The sequence below is a fragment of the Budorcas taxicolor genome, chromosome 8, assembly GCF_023091745.1.
Source record: "Budorcas taxicolor isolate Tak-1 chromosome 8, Takin1.1, whole genome shotgun sequence".
NCBI classification, from domain to species: domain Eukaryota; kingdom Metazoa; phylum Chordata; class Mammalia; order Artiodactyla; family Bovidae; genus Budorcas; species Budorcas taxicolor.
In genome coordinates, this window is record NC_068917.1 from 41,585,483 (window position 1) to 41,612,865 (window position 27,383).

General features: G+C 38.4%; 1 protein-coding gene across 1 annotated transcript in view; it reads right to left on the minus strand.

Annotated features, from left to right (window-relative positions):
• Nucleotides 1-27,043, minus strand: part of IL33 (interleukin 33) — a 29,059-nt gene extending 2,016 nt beyond the window's left edge. Inside the window, exons 1-8 of the mRNA XM_052645263.1 lie at nt 26,990-27,043; nt 17,875-18,030; nt 15,007-15,114; nt 4,684-4,806; nt 4,008-4,148; nt 2,759-2,866; nt 2,139-2,189; nt 1,220-1,317 (exon numbers count right to left, since the gene is read on the minus strand). Coding sequence (XP_052501223.1) covers nt 1,220-1,317; nt 2,139-2,189; nt 2,759-2,866; nt 4,008-4,148; nt 4,684-4,806; nt 15,007-15,103 — 618 coding nt within the window. The 5' untranslated portion in view covers nt 15,104-15,114; nt 17,875-18,030; nt 26,990-27,043. The remainder of the gene's footprint in view (nt 1-1,219; nt 1,318-2,138; nt 2,190-2,758; nt 2,867-4,007; nt 4,149-4,683; nt 4,807-15,006; nt 15,115-17,874; nt 18,031-26,989) is intronic.
• Nucleotides 27,044-27,383: the final 340 nt, after the last annotated feature.

Genomic DNA, 27,383 nt, shown 5'->3' on the forward strand with positions numbered 1-27,383 from the left:
AATTTGATCTCTGATTCCTCTGTCTTTTCTAAATCCAGCTTGTACATCTTCAAGTTTTCAGTTCACATATTGTTGAGCATTACCTTGCTAGCATGTGAAACAAGTACAGTTGTGCAATAGTTTGAACATTCTTTTGCAGGGCCCTTCTTTGGGATTGGAATGAAAACTGACCTTTCCCTGTCCTATGGCCACTGCTGAGTTTTCCAAATTTGCTGGCATATTGAGTGCAGCACTTTAACAGCATCATCTTTTAGGGTTTTAAATAGCTCTGCTGGAATCCTATCACCTCCACTGGCTTTGTTTGTAGTGATGCTCCTAAGGCCTGCTTGACTTCATACTCCAGGATGTCTGGCTGTAGGTGATTAATCACGCCATTGTGGTTATCTGGGTCATTAAGATCTTTTTTTTGTACAATTCTTCTATGTATTCCTGCCGCCTCTTCTTAGTATCTTCTGCTTCTATTAGGCCCATACCTTTTCTGTCTTTTATTGTGTCCATCTTTGCATGAAATGTTCCCTTGGTATCTCTAATATTCTTGAAGAGATTTCTAGTCTTTTCCATTCTATTGCTTTCCTCTATTTCTTTTCATTGTTCACTTATCATGACCAATATAACAGTTCTATTTACTAACTGAGGAAGACAGCGCAGTGAATCCTATGATCAGAATGTAGGTTGTTATGCTATCTCTATATCTTGGCATATGGAAATATTTATGAACCCATCCCTTTAGCAGTTTCAGACTATAAAATTACTTTTCAGTTGCCCAAGATAATGATATTTTACAAGGAAATACTGCCTGGACGAAAACAGTAGTTCCTACAGCCAAAGAGAAAGGATTTTATATCATTCTATTCAGCAGTGCTTCTCAAACTTTAATGAGTCTATGTACCTATGAGTACCTATGTACCCAGGGGTACCTATGAGTCTCCTGGAGATTTGTTAAAATGCTCGTTTTGATTCAGTTGTGAGGGAGTCTGGAAGTCTACATTTCTAACAAGCTCCCGGGTAATGCTGCACTGCTGGCAGAGACCAGACTTTCAGTCGGAAGGGGACACATGCCAATTTTACTCCCTTCCCTATTTCAGAAGCAAGGTATTAATTGTAACTGGTTTTGTTTTATTTACAATATTACAAACAAAACTTCTTCAAAGTACCCCAAACCCCCAAATCTGCACAGATGAGTAGTCAGTCATGACAATTAGGTGCATGTTTCTGTTACCTCCACAGAGTGCTCCTTACTGTTAGCGTGCAGCAAGAAGTCTTTGTCTTTCGTGGGGCTCAGGTTTACCATTAACTTCCGATGACTACCATCACCATCTTGCAATTAAAAAACACAAATTATAAACTTAAGAATTGTAACTCATTTTAATTTAAATGAATTTAGCACCCAGGAAAAGAGTCCCAGATGTAAAATGACTATTTCATTCACCAACACATCTATTAGAAATATTTGTACCCAGATAAAACACTGGACAATAAGGTGTAATTCTAAGTCCCCTTAGGAGAGAGGTTAGTTTTCTTATATGCTTTCTAATAGTAGAATTGAGACTCTAATGAGTATTGCTCTCAGTGTCAGCTTCCCTGTCTGCATAGAAAGCCACTGATAGTTGTCCCAATATCTAATTCCTCTTTTGTGTAATAACAGAATGTTTCCAGGCCTGCCTTATGTAGCAATATGTCTTAGTTCTGACCAACATAAGGTGAATGTTAAGTGTCAGGTACAACTTCCAGGTTGTGTTCTTAAAGGAAATAAAACTCATAGTTTGTTCTGATAAGAAGGACATAGACAGCAGCCCACCAGGCTCCCTTGTCCCTGGGATTCTCCAGGCAAGAACACTGGAGTGGGTTGCCATTTCCTTCTCCAATGCATGAAAGTGAAAAGTGAGAGTGAAGTCACTCAGTAAGACACTGTTATTCTGAATCTCTGTTAAATGCAGCCAATTTATCCTGATTATTAAACTGCAAAATGGATGAAAGGGAATAAGTCCTTTTAAAATCTAAAATCCAATATTTTTACCATGAATTGGGTAGGAGAGAACCTTCTGAGACACCTTCCTTTTCCATGGAACATGTTTGGATTTGTCTTTACCCTAAATTTAAGAATTCAAGCCCCAGAGCTACCCAGCCTCCCAAATTACCTGTTTCACTTAAGGGGAATTGGGATTCGTAGTAACGGAGTAACACCTTGTCTGAAAGAGAATGCATAAAATCCCTTTAGTGAGATACAATTTTACCAAATGATTTCAGTTTCAACATATATAACATCAGAAAATATCCTCTTATTATGTATCAATAAAAGCAAAACTTTTGTGGCTTTGAGAAAGGTCTTAAAAATGTATAAATATGCTCTGAGGATTTCCCCAACAATGTTGGTATTAAAATATTTAAAATGTTGTTCATAGCATTGGTATACTCTTTTGCTAGAATTATACTCTAGTGGTATTGATAAAACTGGAAAGACCTAGTAGATATTAATAATTTAATGACAGTAAATATGTGTGGTACTTCCTTCCGTATTTCACAACAGATACAACTTCTCAATATCATCATTCTTCCTTGATGAACCCTGAATAAGCTTCTGAATCCTCCCCAATATGGTGATATTCAAGCATCTATTGCCAGTGCATTGGAGTTAGCACATAGCATGAAATCTATTAGCCATATCTGAGTTAATCTATTGTTTATAGTTTGTTAAATTTATTAATTTTTACTTTACTGGTCATCATTATATCATTATAGACAAAAGGAAATAGTCTACCTTTCTCTTGGTCTCCTATCAAGTCCTCAACACAGATCTCATAGTTTCCATCCTCAAAAACAAAACTAATGAACTGATCGTTGTATGTACTCAGGGAAGCAGAATGTTCTGTAACAAGTAAAAATCTTGTCATTAAGAATTTAAAGACTTGTTTCCATGAAAAATCTTTTGAAAATTAAGAAACCTTCTAAATGTGTTGTGGTTTTTTTTGTCTTTGCAACTTGAGTTGTACTTTGTCTATCACCGTTGAATAGATGAAAGTCTCAGGCACAAACTTAACATAGCTCAAAGGTTGAGCTATGTTATGGGATCATAAGATGCTAACCTCCTGCATGAAAGATATCAAAGATGCTAGCCTCCTGTGTGAAGGCTATGGGAGGCCATATTAGTGTGCTTAGGGGAGGGTTTGATGGGGAGAAAGAAACTGGAAAAGTGATAGACATTGCCCGAAGAAAACTCTGCTTCTTAATTTCACATGATCTAGGGAACTGTGGGCAACGGGGGACTGTATTTTGATAGACATGGATAGACAACTGTAAAGATGGAGTTACTTGGAGACTTTCAACAGTCCTGGAGGATGCAGGTGTGAGCCTCATTTTGTCTTCTGGCCAAAAAACTGCAACACTTAAATCAGTACTCTCAATTTTTTTTAATATATCAGCACACACAGAAAATGATATTTCTGCAGCATGCTGGGGTAAACTGCGTCAGATTTAGAGACTACATATATAGGCCCTAGATGAGAAAAAATAATTATATTTTATTTATAGTGTAGAATTATGCTAAAGAAAATAATATATAGAACATTAAGAACTTTAAATATTGAATTTATTTGCACATGTGTGATATAATTTAAAACAATCAACAATTATTTAAAATTTTTGAGTTGAAATTATATTTGAAAATATAATAGCTCTTCCTTTTCTTTCATTGTCAAAATGTTGAAATTTGGAGAGATAATGTGTGTTTTTTTCCCCCCAAAAAGATAATATATTTATCTCAGGAATTATGTAGATGAGATTCCAGTCCATAGCAAGCATTTCAAAATAATAATATAGTTCTGACTATAGAATGCACAAGTACTGTTAGAGCAGATACCCTGTACTACTTTGGGTACCGCTTAAAAAAGACAGAAGTTTCTGATATACATGAAATTGTAGAGTTGGGGCTGCTTCTTGGACTAGCACTCGTGAGGGTCCCATGTCCTACCTCCCTTCTCACCCTCACACACCCCTGTGACCAATCTTACCTTTGATACTTGATAGGTGATTTGCTGTAGAGTATTTCTTGACCGTTGTATTACCCAAGGTGAAGCCCTGGTCCACAGACTGACTAAAGTGTTTCGTCTGCTTACAGGTAAATAGTGCCAGACGCTCTTTGTACTTCTCAGCTGCAGAACAGGGGTGGGGATAGGAGTGGGCTGTCAGTCCTCACTCAGTGCAGACCCCTTCCCGTCACCCCTTTGAGGACTTCCAGTCAAGGCTGCTTGCTCACAGTGATGACTGACCCCAGGGCTTTGGTCATGCTATGCTCTGAAGAAGTCAATACTTTCTACATACTTACATCTCAATAGGGCACACTCACTGGAGTCCAGGCTGGAGAAAGCTAGTCACTCATGGTCTCAATACCCAAAAGGCAACCACTATTAATGTTTTAGTTTACTTTCATTAAATGAAAGGAAAAACATTTTAAAATATTATAAAATATATTTATAATTTTGTATCCTCTATTTTTACTTAACATGATATAACCATTTCTTCCACACTATTCTGAAAATGACTAAAAAATAGTTCCTCATCCTTACTCTTTTCCAGAAGGAATTTGGGTGAGGAAAGAAATTATGTATCTTGATGTGATAAGTGAAGGCAAATCAATGTCCATCATTATGTTGAAAAATTGTCAGGAAGTGCATAGTTTCTCCTTACCTGTTGATGAATGCCTTTTGGTGGTTTCTTTCCTAAAGTAACAGACCTTTTTTTCTATTTTAAGGCCAGAGCGTAGCTGCATATAGTACATCTGACAAACTTCTTCGGCCTTCTGTTGGGATTCTAAGTAATTGAAAAAAATCGTGATACCATTTCATTCCATCCTTCTTTATCCTTTTACAAACCCTGAGTGTAGCAGATCAAGAAAACAACCACAGTCCACAGTATCTTATCACAAACCTTGGGGCCAGTTGTTTTTCAAAATTCAGAGTTTTTTAGATTTTAAGATTGTTGTGTAGAGTACATATTGTCTATAACTAGCACATTGAGAAGAGGCTAGGGAAACACACCCAGCAGGGACTAGGAGAGCACCTCATAATAAAAAATTAATAACTTTATAGTGAAGCACAGGAAAATATACATCAAGTGAAATAAATAAAGACTTCATGTTGGTTTAGGTCAGGATTTAACTGTTAATGAGTTCAGGTCATATTTTGCTGTTAAATGAGTTATGAAAAGCTTTAGGTCTTTAGAAAAAATTTTGGGTTAAAAACTGGCTTAAGAGAGTGTGGCTCTACATCCAACATTTATCAATCTTTGCCTAGCTGGCAGGGAGCTCTTTGGTTATATGAAATCTATACTCCTTTCTACTTATCTAGAATCTATTTTTTAATAATTTTAGAGAGATGACTATTGTCTGTAAAGGTTATTAAGAATAGCTGACCCATCTAGTCAAGGCTATGGTTTTTCCAGTGGTCATGTATGGATGTAAGAGTTGGACTGTGAAGAAAGCTGAGTGCTGAAGAATTGATGCGTTTGAACTGTGGTGTTGGAGAAAACTCTCAAGAGTCCCTTGGACTGCAAGGAGATCCAACTAGTCCATTCTAAAGGAGATCAACCCTGGGATTTCTTTGGAAGGAATGATGCTAAAGCTGAAACTCTAGTACTTTGGCCATTTCATGTGAAGAGTTGACTCATTGGAAAAGACTGTGATGCTGGGAGGGATTGGGGGCAGGAGGAGAAGGGGATGACAGAGGGTGAGATGGCTGGATGGCATCACTGACTCGATGGACGTGAGTCTGAGTGAACTCCGGGAGTTGGTGATGGACAGGGAGGCCTGGCGTGCTGCAGTTCATGGGGTCACAAAGAGTCAGACATGACTGAGCGACTGAACTGAACTGAACTGAACTGACCCAGGGCAGGGAGCTTTTTGACTATGTTTTCTTCTAGAGTTTCATAGTTTCAGGTCTTACGTTAAAGTCTTTAAATTCATTGTGAGTTAATTTTTGTGAGTGGTGTAGATAGGGGTTGTTTCATTCTTTTACATGTTATAATCCAGCTTTACCAGCACCATTTATTGAAGAGACTGTTTTTTTTATTCCACTGAGTATTCTTGGCTTCCTTGTCAAATATTAGTGTGTCTACAGTGGGCCAAGCACTGTGCATAATTTTCATTTAAACCTTCACAAATAATATTACAGGTAGATATTATTCATTTCATTTTACAAATGATGATTTGAAGTTCTTAGCAGTCATGACATTTGCCAAAGTTCTGATGAGAAGTTGTGACTCAAGTGTGTCTAATATTAAAGCTATACTTCCATCTACTCCATCTAAGAAAATGCTATATTGCAATTTTAGAGACTAACAAAACACAAACTGAGATTAAATCAGTTGAAGTAAAAAAAATCAGTTATTCATTAATTCTCATTTAACTTATCCAAATAAAAATTAAAATTTCAAATAAAAATTAAATTTGCCACTTGAAAATCATTTTTTAAAAAGCCTTTAAAAGTCAAATAGAAAAGAAAGTGATAACACCTAGGTGATAAGATCTCCATCTTCAACATAATAGCCAATGAATTATCAAGAAATTTATACAATATAGCCAAATTCAATAATTCACAGTAATTCAGAAAATGAAAATAATTACTTGTGATTTTCAGATACATTCTATGATCTTTTTTAAAATTCTGTAGATTTGCCTTCCTAATATGATTAACAAAATTAAGTGGAATAAACTTTTGTTAGTTACTGGTTTGACTTTTCTATATCTTGCCTCCAATTCAGATGAGCATCTACCTTTAGGTGTCTTCAACTGTTTGAACAGGGCAAGGCCATTTAATCATACTCATTTGCCCTGGAAATTCCTAATATTCCTTTATAACTTTAGATATGTCAACTGTGGTATCTTACATGTATTTAACACAAAGATAATTTACAAAGCTGTGCCAGAGTCAACCCTGAACTTGGCCTCCTGACAATAATTTAATACAATATGTTATTAATTGTATGTTTTGTGCTGATCTTAGCCTGTTAATAATAACCAATATTGTATTTGGACTGGCCCTTAATGTTCTTATTATGATTGCAAAATGCCCTTCAGCAATAACCATCAGGAAATTGAAGAAATAAAGTTTAATTAATTATTTGTTGTTGTTTAGTCACTCAGTTGTGTCTGACTCTTTGTAACCCCATGGACTGCAGCACACCAGGCTTCCCTGTCCTTCACCATCTCCTAGAGTTTGCTCAAACTCAAGTCCATTGAGTCAGTGATGCTGTTCAACCATCTCATCCTGTGTTGTCCCCTTTTCCTCCTGCCTACAATCAGGGCCTTTTTCAATGAGTCAGTTCTTCACATCAGGTGGCCAAAATATTGGAGTTTCAGCTTCAGCAGCAGTCCTTCCAATGAATATTCAGAGTTGATTTCCTTTAGGATTGACTGGTTTGATCTCCTTGCAGTCAAAGGGACTCTCAAGAGTCTCCTCCAACGTCACAGTTTAAAAGCATCAGTTCTTTGGCACTCAGCCTTCTTTATGGTCTAACTCTCACATCCATACATGACTATTGGAAAACCCATAGCTTTGACTATAATTATAGGATTTGGAAATTACACTGCATATCTGGGACCACACAGAGAGGTCACAGGTAGAGAGAGTGCATGGGCCTGAGGTTCTGCTTTTTATTGGGATTGAGTGTGTGATCCTAGGATAGTGAGAGCTCACTGTTTATTGGTGAATTTAAAATATACGAGCAGGAATTTAAAGCATGGTATAGTGAATAGTGAAGTCGCGCAGTCGTGTCCGACTCTTTGCGACCCCATGGACTGTAGCCTACCAGGCTTCTCCGTCCATGGGATTCTCCAGGCAAGAATACTGGAGTGGGTTACCATTTCCTTCTCCAGGGGATCTTCCTTACCCAGGGATCGAACCCGGGTCTCCCACATTGGAGGCAGACACGTTAACCTCTGAGCCACCAGGGAAGCCCCTTAAAGCATGGTAAGAGTAGGGAAAAAAAAGCAAGTAGTCCAAATGGTCAGTTATGGAAATCAACCAAGATCTAGCTTTGTGACTGGCTGTGTATATTTGGGCTTCTCTGGTAGCTCAGTTGGTAAAGAATCTGTCTGCAATGCAGGAGACCCCAGTTTGATTCCTGGGTCAGAAAGATACTCTGGGGAAGGGATAGGCTACCCACCCCAGTATTCTTGGGCTTCCCTTATGGCTCAGCTGATAAAGAATCTGCCTGCAATGTGGGAGACTTGGGTTCGATCCCTGGGTTGGGAAGATTCAATGGAGGAGGGAAAAGCTACCCACTCCAGTATTCTGGCCTGGATAATTCCATGGACTATAGCTGATAAAGAATCTGCCTGCAATGTGGGAGACCTGGGTTCGATCCCTGGGTTGGGACGATCCAACGGAGAAGGGAAAAGCTACCCACTCCAGTATTCTGGCCTGGATAATTCCATGGACTTATTTGAGATGATCATTTTTGAAGTAGATGCCTCAGCAATCAAAGCTTAAGTCAGGCACTTGCATTACAAAATAGAAAAGCAAAATTCAACTGTCATGGCTTACACTATATTGTATCACATTGTCTTTTTCAAGTTAAAAGGCATAGATGATACTCTAAATATGTTCATTCCTTATAAGCTTATCTTAATGTGTAGCGTCCCATAGGGCCATGCCAGGTATGTCCAATATTGAAAGTAGACTCTGTGGGGAGTAAGATATGGGTCTTGGGCAGTTAGAAGTGAAGGTCATAGAACTGAGGAAATATTGTGGATGTGGAAGAGGATTAGGGGCTGAAGATAGTAATGTAGCAAGTAGCATCTAGTGAGACAAAATCTAGATATAATTCCTTGGGAGCTGACTGTGTTTGAAGTATTTAGAATACTTTCAGTTCAGTTCAGTTGCTCAGTCGAGTCCAACTCTTTGTGACCCCATGAATCACAGCATGCCAGGCCTCCCTGTCCATCACCAACTCCCGGAGTTCACTTAAACTCCTGTCCGTCGAGTCAGTGATGCCATCCAGCCATCTCATCCTCTGTTATCCCCTTCTCCTCCTGCTCCCAATCCCTCCCAGCATCAGAGTCTTTTCCAAAGAGTCAACTCTTTGCATGAGGTGGCCAAAGTATTGGAGTTTCAGCTTCAGCATCAGTCCTTCCAATGAACACCCAGGACTGATCTCCTTCAGGATGGACTGGTTGGATCTCGTTGCAGTCCAAGGGACTCTCAAGAGTCTTCTCCAACACTACACTTCAAAAGCATCAATTCTTGGGCGTTCAGCTTTCTTCACAGTCCAACTCTCACATCCATGCATGACCACTGGAAAAACCATAGCCTTCACTAGATGGACCTTTGTTGGCAAAGTAATGTCTCTGCTTTTCAATATGCTGTCTAGGTTGGTCACAACTTTCATTCCAAGGAGTAAGTGTCTTTTAATTTCATGGCTACAGTCACCATCACCATCACCATCAGTGATTTTGGAGCCCAAAACAATAAATTCTGCCACTGTTTCCCCATCTATTTCCCATGAAGTGATGGGACCAGATGCCATGATCTTCATTTTCTGAATGGTGAGCTTTAATCCAACTTTTTCACTCTCCACTTTCACTTTCATCCAGAGGCTTTTTAGTTCCTCTTCACTTTCTGCCGTAAGGGTGGTGTCATCTGCATATCTGAGGTTATTGATATTTCTCCCAGCAATCTTGATTCCAGCTTGTGCTTCTTCCAGCCCAGCGTTTCTCATGATGTACTCTGCATATAAGTTAAATAAGCAGGGTGACAATATACAGCCTTGACGTACTCCTTTTCCTATTTGGAACCAGTCTGCCACTGGTTCCATGTCCAGTTCTAACTGTTGCTTCCTGACCTGCATATAGGTTTCTCAAGAGGCAGGTCAGGTGGTCTGGTATTCCCATCTCTTTCAGAATTTTCCACAGTTTATTGTGATCCACACAGTCAAAGGCTTTGGCATAGTCAATAAAGCAGAAATAGATGTTTTTCTGGAACTCTCTTGCTTTTTCCATGATCCAGCAGATGTTGGCAATTTGATCTCTGGTTCTCTGCCTTTTCTAAAACCATCTTGAGCATCTGGAAGTTCACGGTTCATGTATTGCTGAAGCCTGGCTTGGAGAATTTTGAGCATTACTTTACTAGCATGTGAGATGAGTGCAATTGTGCAGTAGTTTGAGCATTCTTTGGCATTGCTTTTCTTTGGGATTGGAATTAAACTGACCTTTTCCAGTCCTGTGGCCACTGCTGAGTGTTCCAAATTTGCTGGCATATTGAGTGCAGCACTTTCACAGCATCATCTTTCAGGATTTGAAATAGCTCAACTGGAATTCCATCACCTCCACTAGCTTTGTTCATAGTGATGCTTTCTAAGGCCCACTTGACTTCACATTCCAGGATGGGAGAATTTGGAAGAAGGTATACTTTAATATTTGGGGTAGCTGAAACTGGTATGAAGGTTGTGTTTTTGAGAGGAAAGCATAAAGCTGGCATGGCTATGAGAACTCTGTTGAAGAGAGTGTTCCATTAGGGTCAAAGCCTTTCAGACTTACTGTTGCCATTTCCTATGTCTCCATCCTGTTTGATATCTGAGGGAAATGTCTTTAAAAGTCTTTTAAGGAAATTCTCATAACCTGTAATTTCATCATAGCAACAGCATGATGAGATTTCTCAGGCATGTCATGAGGATGGGCCCAGAAATCTTTTTTTTTTGATATGCTACAGAGAGAGCCAGACCATGGCTGACAAGAACTGCAGAAGTGAGTGACTTCATCTTTCTTTATTCCCCAAGCACTAATTTCACCAAAGGTCTCCCCTTACTGTTTACTATCTTTGACCTGTCTGTGACATTTGATTTGGGGACCACATCCTTTCTGAATCCTTCTTCCCTTACTGTTGAATTAGCACTCTTCTTGGATTATTTTTATTTCCCTCTGATCACTCCATCTCTGTCTCTTTGTTGTTCTTCCTTCTCTGCTTGGTCCTAAAATGTTGGTCTTCCTAAAGGTTTTGTCCTTTGTCTTTCTTCTCAGTTTAGACTTTCCAGGCAATCTTGCTTGCTCCAATGACTTCAATCATCTTTTTATATGTTGATGATTCCCCAAAAGTAAGTAGACCTTTGGTCTCTCTCCCAAGCTTTGTATCTTTTGTTTTTTCTCCACAGAAATTTTGATCCCATGGGGCATTTTGACTTAAGTTCCCAAGAAAGGCAATGCCAAAGAACGCTCAAACTACCGCACAATTGCACTCATCTCATATGCTAGTAAAGTAATGGCCAAAATTCTCCAAGCCAAGCTTCAGCAATACATGAACCGTGAACTTCCAGATGTTGAAGCTGGTTTTAGAAAAGGCAGAGGAACCAGAGATCACATTGCCAACATCTGCTGGATCATGGAAAAAGCAAGAGAGTTCCAGAAAAACATCCATTTCTGCCTCATTGACTATGCCAAAGCCTTTGACTGTGTGGATCACAATAAACTGTGGAAAATTCTGAAAGAGATGGGAATACCAGACCACCTATCCTGCCTCTTGAGAAACCTATATGCAGGTCAGGAAACAATAGTTAGAACTGGACATGGAACCAGTGGCAGACTGGTTCCAAATAGGAAAAGGAGTACATCAAGGCTGTATATTGTCACCCTGCTTATTTAACTTATATGCAGAGTACATCATGAGAAACGCTGGGCTGGAAGAAGCACAAGCTGGAATCAAGATTGCCGGGAGAAATATCAATCTCAGATATGCAGATGACACCACCCTTATGGCAGAAAGTGAAGAGGAACTAAAAAGCCTCTGGATGAAAGTGAAAGTGGAGAGTGAAAAAGTTGGATTAAAGCTCAACATTCAGAAAATGAAGATCATGGCATTTGGTCCCATCACTTCATGGGAAATGGAAACAGTGTCAGACTTTATTTTTTCGGGCTCCAGAATCACTGCAGATAGTGACTGCAGTCATGAAATTAAAAGACGCTTACTCCTTGGAAGAAAAGTTATGACCAACTAGATAGCATATTGAAAAGCAGAAATATTGCTTTACCACAATGGTCCGTCTAGTCAAGGCTATGGTTTTTCCTGTGGTCATGCATGGATGTGAGAGTTGGACTGTGAAGAAAGCTGAGAGCCCAAGAATTGATGCTTTTGAACTGTGGTGTTGGAGAAGACTCTCGAGAGTCCCTTGGACTGTGAGGAGATCCAACCAGTCCATTCTAAAGGAGATCAGCCCTGGGATTTCTCTGGATGCTGAAGCTGAAACTCCAATACTTCGGCCACCTCATGCAAAGAGTTGACTCATTGGAGAAGACTCTGATGCTAGGAGGGATTGGGGGCAAGAGGAGAAGAGGACGACAGAGGATGAGATGGCTGGATGGCATCACTGACTCAATAGCCTTGAGTTTGGGTGAACTCCGGGAGTGGGTGATGGACAGGGAGGCCTGGCGTGCTGCGATTCATGGGATCGCAAACAGTCGGACATGACTGAGCGACTGAACTGAAAGCATCCCTATTTCTATCTATGTAGAGCCTCCTGAATTCTGGATATCTTGACCCAGATGACCTACCCTAACCCCAAATGAAAATACACTTACAATAAAAAAAAATAAACTTTATCTTTCTCTACCCCCAATATATTCCTGAAGAATTCCCCATCTTTAAAAATAGTACTGCTATCTGCCATATCTGCCCAACTTTAAAATCAAAAAGCTGAGAATTAATCATTTCCCCGCCTGTCTCCATTCTTCAATTTATTCAGTTTGTTATTAAGCCTTACTGGTTTCATTTTCTGAATGTATCTGAATTTTAGTTTTTCCTTTCCATTCTGTCATCTTAGGGCAGGCCCTCATCATCAGTCCCCTAAGATGAATGCAGTAGACCTCTGCCCAGTCTCTGTTTCCACTCTTGCCTCTTCACTCTATCTTCACTACCACCAACATGATCTATCCAAAGTAAAAATGTCTTATTATTTCCCAATTAAACATTTTCAGTGGTTCCCTGCTATCCACAGGATAAAGTTAAAGCTCCTTCACTGTAACAGAAGATTATCTTATAGACAGCTCCAAACTAAAGGGGGTGATCCCTACTGTATTCTGCCTCCGGCTATTGTCATGTAGGGATATATGGGCCCAGTTGTTGCTAGATCTTCAAATTTCTCCTGAGAAGCTGTAATTCAGATTTTTATGCAAAATCTCCCAATTTTTAAATGTTACCTCAATTGAAAAACAACAGTAACCCTGTTCAGGCCAACTAAAATACTTCTGTTGGATGGATATGGGCCAAGGCTTCTTTATTGTGACTTCTGAATAGATCCATAACGACACTGGATTGTCAGGGCAGGGAAAGGATTAATGGGTATGGGGAGAATGGGCTAACTCTAAGGAGTAGGTTCCTGGAAAGGAGATACATTTGGGGAGAGGCTTTCGTCTAACTCCTGAAGTTCTGTACTGTGTTGGCACTAGAGGTGAAAACTAGAGGTGAAATGCTCTGGTGCTGACCAGAACTTACGTGGGATCTGACTGTATGGATACCGGTAGAGGTTAAGTACTGAGTTTTGTGGCTTTTGCACTGTGTAAGAGCCTGCTAGCCCACGGGAGGAGACAGTATTAAAATAGACTTTGTTGCTTGGATACTCAGAGCAGTTTATTTACAAAAATAAGGTGTGACATTCCTTGCACCTTCAGTTTTGAGAAGCAGTTCGTATCTGTCAGATACCACATAGGTATCTGTTGCAATTTTAGCCAAGACTGTTTAAATAATGACAATTTTAGTATTAAACTGAACCAGTTATTATTGGAAGGGAAAAATCTGCTAAGGGACGATAAAAATAATGTAATGTGATTTGGGGATAATCTTAATCATTGTTTCTCTAAATGGCATAAATAAGCTGTTGGGTCCTTTGCACCCTTAAAGGATGGGTTACATTTTCATTTTCCATTAATGCCAGCGACTCTGGTATATATTCCCAGCCTGCTGCCTCATATCAGTATCTACGGAGAGCCCACATCTCCTAGGGTACAAAGAAAATGCATTCTTTATTAAGAGGGAATTTGGGGACACAGAGTCACTTCTAATGAGTCACTGTTCCTGAAAGGAGCATTTTGGCTCAGACATAAATAAAACAACTAACTTAGCTGTGACTCGATACCTGGTGATTCAGATACCGCAGCAGATTGGTCTTCCTACTTATAAGAGAGGAGCATTAATGGGCTAGAGCCTCAGGGAAGACAGAAATGATATTCTGTCTGACATTGCTTTCTCTTCTAGCCTTACATGTTCAGGGAAATGAAGAGGAGCACAAAAGACAAAGATATGCCAGTGCCCACTACCATTTTTCATTCTCTTTTTTTCTCTCAGTACACCAGAGCTCTGTTAATTCTCTTGTGCTACTGCTCTCAAATGAAAAACATGAGTGTAAATTTGTATAATTGTTTCCTAGGATAGGTTATTTTAAGAATCAAAGATGTTAATAATTCTTTCATCTTGAAGGTATAGCTACTCTCTGATTTTATCTGCCCTTCAACTTATTTCAGACACTTTGAGTTTGCAACTGGATAAACTTGAGCATCATTTGGTCAATTTTGCTTTATTTGGTGTCCGGATTATTCAAATATCTTCACTTGTTATTCTCTCCTTTATCTGAAGTCAAGACCAAAAACTTGATATACCAAAGGTCTTAATAAATGTTTGTTGAATAAAAGTCAGTCAGTTTAAATTTTTGTTAGGTGATCTGGGAAAAAGGTTTTGGGATTTGGTGGCAGTAGGTTTGGGTAGAGAAGGAATTGATATGACAGGCTGTAATTATATTTATCACTATTAGCAGGTTTAAATCACCTAAGCCTCTCCTGTTCTGTGATATATCAAATAAACAAAAGTTGGCCCTTTATAGTCTGATTTTACAACCAGAGCCTTCTCTATTATACACTTATGAGCCATCTTAGTAGTTTTTAATAAGTTTACATGTATAAACATTGGATTAATAAAGATTTGGTAACAGATAAACAATAGTGTGTAAAACAATCAGAAAGACTTAAGTCCTTACTTCTCAACTTGGGAGATTTTACCAAGGCTTTGCCTGCTGTGCTTTTCATCTTTGCTGGGGAAATTTTGGTGGTTGAATACTTCATTTTAGGCTTCATTTTTCAGGCTTCTGTTGAATTAAAATATAATGTTAGTTCAATTGTCTCAACTTGAAAACAAACAGAAACAACTGTGGCTAACTCAATATAAAATTGATAACAAAGCTACATAGAAAAATAATTCAGTAAAATTTAAATGTAGTATTCTGAATATATATATATATATATATATATATATATATATATATATATACATACATACATACATACTAGAACTATTGTCAGAGGGTGAAAAGAATTCCAATCTTAAACTTTACTTGTGGGCTTGTTGTTAGTGGAAATATTGGTTTTGAAATTCTGAGACTGTTTTTTGCTATACTATGGAATAGAACAAATGTATTGGTGTTATAGGATTTTCACTGCAGGGAAAAGGAGATATAAATATAAAATAAAGGTAGAATAGAAAATCCCTGTAGTGTTAAATTTGAATTATCAATATCATTGTGCCTGTGTCTTAGTTTCTAACTACTTTTTCCACTGAAGGGAACCAAGATTCTAGATCTGGGTTGAGAAATAATAGAAGTGAACACTGAGTATCTCATTGTGCCAGAAAGCAGTGAATCATTCAAAAACTAGTGAGATTGTGTCAAAAGGACACAGGAGTCCCCTTGAAGGGTCTCCTGCTGCACAAATTTGGCACAGTTTGAGCATCAGAAAAAATGATGGTAATTGACTATAAAGCATTTTATTTAAAAAAAAAGCTGCAAGTCCATAGCATTTCTTAAGAATAAATAAGATTTATTCATTATGGAAGGAATGATAGAATTAGAAAAATCACCGTTTTGCAGCGTCCAATTTAATGTTTGATTCAGGCAAGGATCATCAATGATGCTGTTCCTTAATTATCAAGCTGTGTCATAGTACCATTTTGAAGGAATATGGAGTTGTCTTATAAATTGCCTAGGTCAGGAAGATTCCCTAGAGAAGGGAATGGCTACTCACTCCAGTATTCTTCCACAGAGAATTCCATGGACAAAGGAGCCTACTGGGCTACAATCTGTGGGATCGCAAAGAGTAAGACATGACTGTGTAACTAACGTTTTCACTTTCACTTTCATGTATTCTTTCAGTAGGGTACTGCAACCAGGCTTCATGGTCAAGGTAAGACATTGTTGCTGTGCTTTGTGGAGGGAGCAAGATTGCTCCTCCAGTCTTAAACTTTCTCTAATATTATCTGAAATTCTATAATAGTTAATACTTCTTTTAGTAAGCATTGCTCTCTTTGTGCTAGATTTAAAATTTTTTAATCCAAATTATCCCAAGAGTGGTTACTATTTAAATCTCTTATAAACTTCATTAGGACCAGCTCTTCTAGCAGACTAAAGGAGGAACATTGAGTTCCTGGGTTAGAGGATTCATTGGAAAATAAACTTCCTGCACCTTTATTTTTGTCCCTTGCCAAGTCCCCAGTAGGCTGAAATTCTAAATTTTCTTGTTTAAATGGAACTAGAATCTTACACAAAGCCATTCTATTTATAGCCTGTCTGATGAGCAAAATCCTTCAATGATAGCATAATTGAGATTCCCTATTTTGCCCCTAGAAATGAATGTATCGTCCATGGGAGTAAATATTATCCTCACAGAGCATGGGGGCTCACATCAATCCTTACCTTCTTCCTCTGATTCTGCTGCCTTTATTGATCAAGAACAGTTGAACATAAGAAGCAGAGAAACTTAGACATCATTTCCTGAGCACCCCACCCACCCCAACTCTGTAGTTGAGTAGGCTAGGTCTGAAAGGTTAAGTGCCTCGCCCAGGTTCACAAAAGCAGAACCAGGACTAGAATCTAGTCTCATGATTTCCATCTTTATGCCAGAGCTTCCTGACCCTGGCTATTCTCTTCTCCCTCCAAATGTAGAAAGAAAGTAAGCAGAAATGAGAACTCAGCTTCAAATGCTCAAGCAATTGTTCAAATTCTTTTAAATAATAAATTTCAGAATATGATATTTAATTTGTAACCATAATGTGGGATAGTGCATTTAAGTAGCTTTATTGTGTTAAATTTTAAATTGTATAGAAAATAGTTCAAATAGTACCCTGCACACAGTAGGTGTTCAGGTAATATTTTACTGATAACATGAAGATTACATTGCTGGATTTGTTTTTCTCTTTTATCCAAGAATCCTTATGTCCTAGAAAAAAATCTCTTGGATAGACATTTTTAAAAGTTGTATTTTCAAATAAATCTGGGAAATATTTCAATCTATATTCCACTTCTTGGAAAGTCAGAATTCATATTAGCATAGTAAAGGTACTGACATTCCCTCACTGTAGAATTGTGGGTACCTTTGTTTAACTAATTATTTTCAGTGATTATTTGATCTCAAATAATCTCCTCAGTTCACTCTGTTAACATTCCCATGGTTAGTTTGAGAGAACACACTTGGAGGAACTCTGCTCTAAGCCAATATTAGCCTGTAGATTCATGTAAGATAGATAAGAAACTGAAATATAACATTTAAAATGGAGTCACTGACACAGAAAAGGTCAACTGCTTTTTAAGGAGCATGCAATAAGTCAAAAACAGGAAATATTTTCTAATCTTTGTCTGAAAAACAAAACATTTTCTTTAAACAACCTACAAATCTTTTACCTTAAAAAATACAATCACTCTTTAAAAAAAATTTTTATGCTTAAAATTTATTGTTTATTCTCTTATTTTAAAATCAGAAATATTAGAGTATGGCATTGTAAACATTACTGGTTCTTTTGAGCTGCTCTTTCCAATAATATATGGCAAATATTCTCGCATACTGGTTATGATACCCACCTAAGTTATAAATGTGAAGGGCTGGTCTCAAATGATGAGGCTTCCTGTTGTCCACACTTGGTAGTAGTTGATGCAGTTATATTCCAACTCTACTTATATATACACACTCTTGGATTAAGCAACGTTGGATGACAGCATTAGATGAATGAGGCAATCCTAATAGAGCCAGTTGAATGGGTTAGAATGGGTGGGAATGCATTCCCATTCCCACAACTAAATCCTAAACAGAGCTTTTAGATTATTTTAGCCATAGCACTTTCAATGAGCTGTACTCAGTTAATCATTAACTTTGATAAAACCTCTGTCATTTGGACTCTACATACTGTTTATTACTCACCATGGAGCATATAAGGACCCAGATTATTTAATTGCCTTTCTCTTTCCTACAGAAAGTTGAAAACTTTTCAAGTAATCTTTTTCTGGTTATAAAAATGATATATGTACACTTAGGAAATGTGTAAATGACAGGAAAGCATGTATACTGTAGATCCTAACATTCTTTTTTTCAGTGAAGAAGTACTATATATATCTATGTTTTTAAATAAAAAGTAGAATCATACGGCAGATGTTATTTTGTAAGCTTTTTCATTATACAGTTAACATACATCATAAGCATAAACATGACATTTTTACATGTCAGAATAATTCTTTTTACAGGGAGCATTACAAATTGTCAGAGAACATTTAACAGGCCTATTCCTGCATGCTGTTTTTTATTTCTCAAGGATTCTCTGTTCCTTATTTGTTCCTATTCCGAGAATGAGTAGAGCTGCAAGCAGTTCTCAGGACTGAAGTCATAGGATGAGACATGCAGCGATTCTTTTCAGCGTCAGCGACCTTGCATGTATTCAGTTCATTTCAGTGCTCAGTCATGTCTGACTCTTTGTGGCCCCATGAATCGCAGCACGCCAGGCCTCCCTGTCCATTACTAACTCCCAGAGTTTACTCAGACTCATGTCCATTGAGTCAGTGATGCAATCTAGCCATCTCATCCTCTGTCTTCCCCTTCTCCTCCTGCCCCCAGTCCCTCCCAGCATCACAGTCTTTTCCAGTGAGTCAACTCTTCACATGAGGTGGCCAAAGTACTGGACTTTCAGCTTTAGCATCATTCCTTCCAAAGAAATCCCAGGGCTGATCTCCTTCAGAATGGACTAGTTGGATCTCCTTGCAGTCCAAGGGACTCTCAAGAGTCTTTTCCAACACCACACTTCAAAAGCATCAATTCTTGGGCTCTCAGCTTTCTTCACAGTCCAACTCTCACATCCATACATGACCACAGGAAACAGCCTTGACTAGACGGACCTTTGTTGGCAAAGTAACATCTCTGCTTTTCAATATGCTATCTAGGTTGGTCATAGCTATCTTCCAAGGAATAAGCGTCTTTTAATTTCATGGCTGCAATCACCATCTGCAGTGATTTTGGAGCCCCAAAAAATAAAGTCTGACACTGTTTCCACTGTTTTCCCATCTATTTCCCATGAAGTGATGGGACCGGATGCCATGATCTTCGTTTTCTGAATATTGAGCTTTAAGCCAACTTTTTCACTCTCCACTTTCACTTTCATCAAGAGGCTTTTTAGTTCCTCTTCACTTTCTGCCATAAGGATGGTGTCATCTGCATATCTGAGGTTCTTGATATTTCTCCCGGCAATCTTGATTCCAACTTGCGCTTCTTCCAGCCCAGCGTTTCTCATGATGTACTCTGCATAGACGTTAAAGAAGCAGGGTGACAATATACAGCCTTGACGTACTCCTTTTCCTATTTGGAACCAGTCTGTTATAAAGATATATAAGCCTGCATTTCTGCTAATAAAGCACCCTTTCTCCATCAGAGCTTGGGTCCCCATGTCTATCTGTCTGTCTTTCTCTCTCTCTCTCTTTCTCTTTCACTTTCTTAACGTCGACTCTGGACCACCAGGTTCCGGTCCATTACAGGGCCGCAACAACAATATATATAATCATATAAATATACTATAAGCAATCTTGTGTTGATGAATTCCTTGGCCGTTTCCAGTTTTCCCCTTTTCTTCTTTTCTGCTATAACCAGTGTTGTAACTTACAGGTCTATGTGTGTGTGTGTGTTTGTGTGTTGTGATTCTGGTAAGCCTTTGGAAGTTCATTGGTAGCATACATTCCTTGTAGCAAGATTTCTGGATCAAACTGTATAAGCATCTTATATTTTGATAGATATTATCCAACTGACTTCAAAAAGTTTTTATTGATTTGTAATTTCAGCAATTCAAGTGCATGCCCTTTCTCCATTGCCTTAGCAGCAGGGGTCCAGTGCGGGTAGGGGAGGTCACCACCTTTAAAATGTTTGCTTTCTAAAGAGTGGGAAATAGCTCATGGTTTTGAATTTTGTTTCTTTAATTATTTAGTGAGATTTAGCATTTTTTAAAAAACATGTTTGTTGTCATTGTCTGTAAATTAATGACTTATATGAACTCTTTGTAAATCAAGAGGTGAAACTGTTGTCTGTGAAAAAATTTCCCCAGTACCGATTATTACTTTATTAATTGCATTTAAAATATTTTTTCATAAAAGTTTTCCAGTATTATGTGGCAAATTTTTTTAAGATATTTAAAAATTTTATTTATTTTTAATTGAAGGATAATTGCTTTACAGTGTTGCACCGGTTTCTAGCAAACATCAAGATGATCAGCCATAGGTTTACTCATGTTTGATTGATTTTTTGCCAATTTATTTATTTTTTAATTGAAGGATAATTGCTTTACAGAATTTTGTGGTTTTCTGTCAAACATCAACAAGAATCAGGCATAGGTACACCCATGTTATGTCATAAATTTTAATCAACATTTCCTTCTATAACTTCTGAATTTTGTGTCCTGCTTTGAAGACACCCCCTCCTCAAAGATTATAAATTAACTTATCATGCCACTTTCTAAAAGTTTTATTCTTTACTATTTAATATTTAAATCTTTAATCCCTTATTATGTCTAGTACAAAGAGTAATTTAGGGATTTTTTTTTCCCCAAATGCTTATCCCAAACACCTTTGTAATCCAATTTAGAAAAAGTGAGGCTTCATATGTTATGTGGGGAGTAGAATTCAAGGAGCTGTGAATATAATGGTAAGGAGTTTGACTTTTACTCTGTAGCTAACAGGAATCTTTTATAAGTTTTTTAAGCAAGTGAGAAATATCAAAGATGTGTTTTATGAATGTAATTTTATGGCTGTATGAAGGACTAGAAGAAAGGAAAGAATGCCAGTTAGGAGGCCAACTAAATAACCCAGGCAAAAAGCAGTGAGGATAGAGCTAGGGCAGTGTCAGTGAGAGTAGTCAGGAGGGGATGAATGTGATTAGTGCTTCAGGCATATTTCATAAGAATCCTTGAATGTTGAATGAGGAAGGGCCCCAGAGATCCCTGGTCCTACCTCCATTGTTGCATAGGTCTTTAGTGGCTGAGTCAGGATTAGAACAAAAATTCATTCGCAGTTCAGTGTTGTGTCTGCCACAGAGCCTCCATAGCTCTTTTTGGATGTGGGTGTATTAGCTCTGGACAGGGGAAGGGAAGGCAAAGGGAAGTGAAATTGGTGCCAGTGGTCTGGGTAGGAAACTCAGGTGAAGAGTTCATTGACAGGAACAAGTAATGAGTAATATGGGGCAAATGGTATCTCAAACTTAAGGAACAATTATATGGAAATTTCAGCAGGGAGCTGGAGCTGGGTTGTGGGTTGAGAAGGCCAGAGTTAGCCATGTGGATTTGTTCATTTGTGAAAGCATAACTGTTGATTATGTGGGAGCAAAGTGAGATTGGCTCAGCTGAGTGTGGAGCAGGAAGAGAAAGCTGTGTCTAGATGGAACTGTGGAGACTTACATTTAAGGGGTAAGAGAAGAAAAGGAGTTAGCAAAGAAGATCAGAAAGAGAAGGACAAAAAAAAAAAAACAGGTCATATTATGAAGGCTAAGAAAGCAGATCCTCTCAAAAAGGAACATTTGATGAGCAGTGCAGAGAACTAGCAGATTAGAGGCCTTGGAGAGAGTCCTTTAGGCAAGGTAGGAAACTGTAGTGCACTGCACAGTGTGAAGAAGAAAGAATAAAGACTTTTTAAAAAGTACAGTAATGAAAGGGAAACACAGAGAAAATGGTATCTTGACAGCAGCATGGAGAAGGGAGGATGCTGCTAACTAGTCAGGTGAAAGTCTAGGGCAAGTTACTTGATGTCTCTAAAGCCTCAGGTTCCTCATAATAACACTTTTTCTTATAATATTTTGAACTCATGGGATTTTTATGAGAATTATATAAGGAGGTACATTTTAAGCACTTAGCATAATAGCTAGAACATAGTAAAACTTAACCCGTTATTATTATTTTTTATTAGAATATTAAACTCCTAGGTGTATTTCAATGTAGAGAGAAAGTAGTGAATGAGAAAGAGAAAACTGATATAGTTTTCTATATCAAAACTATATAAATAGTTTTCTATATCAAAGTCCCAGAGGAGACAGAGAAGAGAGAGGGGGAAAGAATACTAGTGGAAGGTCAGCTTTGAAAAGGAGGGGGCATATTTCTTTGTGCAGGAGAGGAGGGAAAGTGAGAGAATGAGGGAGATGTGAAATGTCAGGTCTAGGAACATGAACTTGAGGGTCTTGTAAAATGGCCTGATTCTTCTTCATAAAGTAGGTTGTGAGAAGCTTTACAGCGATTAAGGGAAATATAAATATGCTTAAAAGACTTAACTAGGGAATGGGGTAATACTGTTCATGGATATCAAGCTTCATTTTGGGAAGATGAAAAAAATTTGGAGCTGGATTATGATGGTTGCTCACTAATGTCAGTGTATTTCATATACACTTAAAATGATTAAAATGAAGATCAGATGTGTTATATTTATTGTTACATTTTAGCACAATTTCTAAAGGTTTTAAAAATGGGAGTGGGAGAAGTAAAATTACAGAAGCTTGTTTTATATTATAAACAGGTGAATTCCAGTGTTCTTATCTTGGAGGTGGAGATGTTCTGATGATAATGGTGGTCAGGATGAGGCTTTGTCAGTGAGCTGTGCATTGCAGGTGGGTTCTTTACCATCTGAGCCACCAGCAAAGCCCTGTAGAGGACTAAAGAATCATTAAAACAGGCAGTGAAGTCAACTGAGGGTGATGATAGAGGCGGCAACTCAAACAGAAAAGGATGTTGGGATCCCTGGTAACCAGAATGGAAAGACATTAACATAAGTAGTTGGGCCCAGGGTTGAGGTTACCAAGGGCAGTGGAAAATGAGAAATGTGCCACTTCCTGTACTGGTGCTAGGAAATGGGCACACAATGAAGGAGAGTGGACTTAAGAATAGTGGTGTCACAAGGGGAAAGCCATGTTTTAGACAATACAAGGAAAGAAAAGGAACTTTTTAAGAAAGAAGGAGGAAGAAGAGGGTAAGAGTGTATGTGTAGTGGAGAGGAACATTTCAGAGGAAATGACATACATTTAAATCACTAAACCCTGAAGGAAATCGCCACCCACTCCAGTATTCTTGCCTGGAGAATTCCATGGACAGAGGAGCCTGGCGGGCTACAGTCCATAGGGTCACTGAGAGTCGGATACGACTGAGCGACTAACACTAAATCACAAAAAAGTAAAATAAAAACCTGAAATGAGATTTTAATCAAGGAATAGTGTCTTAAAAAGAAATTCATTAGTTGGTAATTCATTTCTGAGCAACAACAACAACAAAAATGTATGCGATATTATCATTTCCAAAGTTGCCATGTGTATGATTGCTTCTTTGGCTGGAGAAGGCTTCCAGAAACCTACATTCCACAAATAGTGAGTGCCCATTAGTTGCCAGGGACTATGTATTCCATCAGCATTAACCCATGGGACACTGCACAACAGTTTTCATTTTACTTTGTCATATAATCTACATTTGATCAAATGGAAAATTGTTTATTGAATCAGTAAATGTCTCTTATATATCAGGTTTGATTAGCAATTTCTCTCTTCCCAAAATTGATACCCTTAAGAGTGTTAAGTTGGCTGCTGGTCTTTCTTTCCTCTTTGTGGATTTTACTTTTAAAATAAATGAATTTAATCAAATTGGAGTGAGGAGTCTTGTTAAAATGCAGAGTTTATGAGAAATTTTTATTAAAAATATATGTTCATTATGGACAATTTGGATGATACAGAAAATAGAAAGTTTAATCTTTGATGTCCTACAAAGTAGTTAAATGCTTTGAAAAGAAATATAGCTAGTAATCATTATAGAGAAATCCCAACCTCTCTGAGGTCCCGAGTTCACAAGTGGTATGGATTTGTATCTGCACAGAGTGCTAAGAATAACAATAATAAATCAAACACTTTTCTAGTGCTCAGCTAGGTGCTAGGGATACAGTAGTGAATAAAGCAAACTTCTTCCTGCCCTCCTGGAGTTTATTCTTTTTTGGGGAGATATATTTTGAGAAAATAAACCATACAAATAAATCAATATGATAAATAAGAATTAGATTGATGAGGAAGTTTAAGGACTAGAATGGAACTAAGATAGTGTGGTCAGAGAAGGTGGCATTTAAGCTGTGCCCAAAGGATGTGAAGAACATATGGCTGAAAGGGGACAGAGGATGCCTTCTGGATAGAGAAAACTCCAGGGGCAAAGGCCCTGACAGAACTTGCAGTTTTTAGGGAACTAAGAGCACCAGTGTGGCTGGAGCAGATTGGGCAATTGGGAGAGTATAATGTAATGGGGTTGGAGATGGAAGGAGGAAGAAACCAAGTAGGGCTGGGCCCTGGAGGCCAGGGGAAGGAGTTGGATTTCATTCAAAGTGCAATGGGAAGCCAAAGAAGGGTTTTAAGTAAGGTGGAATATGACTTAGTTTTTTAAAGAGTGCTCTGGCTGCCATGTGAGGAACAGATGGAGGGCAATAAGAGAGAAGGAATGAGACCAGCAGGGAGTCTGCATTAGTTCAGACTCTTAATAATGATGGTGGTGGCGATAACACTAATGGTGATAACAGTTACAGTATCTTGGGCATCTTCTGTGGATCAGATATTTTACATACATTGTTTATAATAGTCACCATATCACCAGTATTTGATATTATTTCCTCCATTTTAGAAGTGAGGAAATAGAGTGATTAACTGTCTTGCAAAAGGCCACATAGTCAGTAAGTAGCAAAGGCAGAATTTGAAATCAAGTCCATTTGGTTCTTTCTCTTATTCCATGGGAGCCATTGGTAGAATCAGGTGAAATTGAATTCCTGGGCCTTCAATGCCATTCACTGTGTTGTCAGGCTTGCATGTTCTTGTTTGTGCAGAGGAACTCTGAGGGTATAGTGGAATTATACTAACCCATTGTTGGGTACAAGAAAATTATTGAAAGAAGTCAGCACCCCAAAATTGATCCTGGCTGGTAGGAGAGAGGGGAAATGGAAAATATGACTAAGCTTGGCAACACTAAATGCCTTAATTCTGAGAGATTTTACAGGGAAGCAGAAGGGAAAAGATAAGAAGGAAGTGTGCTTACACTGACCCTCTCCTCCATTGTTTGTGGTGGCTTTAATTCTTTCTTGGGGGAGATCAGACTAACTGATATGGAAGAAGGGGGCAACAATGAGATAGCACTCAAACTGAATCACTTCCTGTTCTCCACTCCCCACCACTCTGAAAATTTCTACGTGCCTCCTAGGGAGAGGAAACACTCTATTAGAAATCTGGCAAATCAATCTATGACTCAAGCCAAACCTTTTGTGAGTTTTCAGGGAAGGGATGATGTGAGTTTCAGGGAGGGATGGTGTGAGTTTTCAGGGAAACTTTCTTTTATGTATTCAAGGTAAATAACAGCATTTGTAAAACACTCTATGCTTTCTTACAGTTCCTCTAGATGCATCTTATCCAATCATTTTCATACCCTGGTGTGACCCACCCCTTCAAACTTTTTGGCCTCACACACCCCTTTCCTCATTACCCTGTACATTTTAGACCCACTGGATGATTTACTGTTCCTCAAGTTACCATGCACTTTCACACCTGCATGCCTTGTTCAAGTTGCTCCTCTTGCTAAATTTGTCTCTTCCCCTTTACATGGGAAACTTCTATTTAACCTTTAGAGCTCAATTGAAATGACTTTGTCTACCAATCCAATAGAATTTATTGTTTCCTTCCTTACTTGCTTCTCATATCCAATGTTGTTTCTCTTTGTTTCCTTCATTGGCTGTTAGCTCCTTGGGAATGAACATTATACCTTAGTCATTTTTTGTTTTCCAAGCAACTACTCATAAGCAGACACTCAATAAAGTGTTGTATAATTTGTATAGGTCCTTGCAGAAACCCTACAAACTAGGCAAGGCAGGCATCATCAGCTGGACAGATGTGGAAGCCCTATCCAAATCCCAAAGATCACCACAGAGTGGTGTAGCAGGAACTGTGGGTTGAGCAATATGAAACTGGCACTACTGAATTTTGACCTATAAAAATAACACTTGTATATGACTCAACCTGATAGAACCCAGGTCTTCTTGTTCTTGGGTCAGTGCTTGTTCTAAAGCATTTAAAGAAGCTGACTTTATGTTTAGTCTCTGGCTCTGTGGTTTTCGTGTGATCAACATTTTGAATTATTCAGTTCAATGTGTTGTTTTATTCCCTTTGGTTGCCCCACCTCATGCCTCACATATGTGCAAATAGATTCAAGGAATTAGATCTGGTAGACAGAATGTCTGAAGAACTATGGACAGAGGTTCCTCACATCGTACAGGAGGTGGTTACCAAAGCCATCCCAAAGAAAAAGAAAGGGAAGAAGGCAAAGTGGTTGTCTGAGGAGGCCTTACAAGTAGCTGAGAAAAGAAGTGAAAAGCAAAGGAGAAAAGGAAAGATATACCCAACTGAATGCAGAGATCCACAGAATAGCAACAAGAGATAAGAAAGCCTTCTTAAGTGAACAATGCAAATAAATAGAGGAAAACAATAGAATGAAAAAGACTAGAGATCTCTTTAATTGGAGATACTAAGGGAACATTTCATGCAAAGATGGGCACAATAAAGGACAGAAATGGTGAGGACCTAACAGAAGCAGAAGAGATTAAGAAGAGGTGGCAAGAATACATAGAAAAACTATACAGAAAAAAATCTTAATGACCAGATAACCACAATGGTTTGGTCACTCACCTAGAGCCAGACATCCTGGAGTATGAGGTCAAGTGGGCCGCAGGAAGCTTTACTGTGGAAAAAAAAAAAAACCAAAACTAGTAGAGGTGATGGGATTCCAGCTGAGCTGTTTAAAATCCTAAAAGATGATGCTTTTAAAGTGCTGCACTCAGGGGGATGCGGTCCTAAGACGGCAGAGGAATAGGACAGGGAGACCACTTTCTCCCCCACAAATTCATCAAAAGAACATTTGAACGCTGAGTAAATTCCACAAAACAACTTCTGAATGCCAGCAGAGGACATCAGGCACCCAGAAAAGCAGCCCATTGTCTTAGAAAGGAGGTAGGAAAAAATATAAAAGATAGAGCTCTGTCCCAGGAAGGGAGTCTTAAAAAAGAGAGAAGTTTCCAAACAC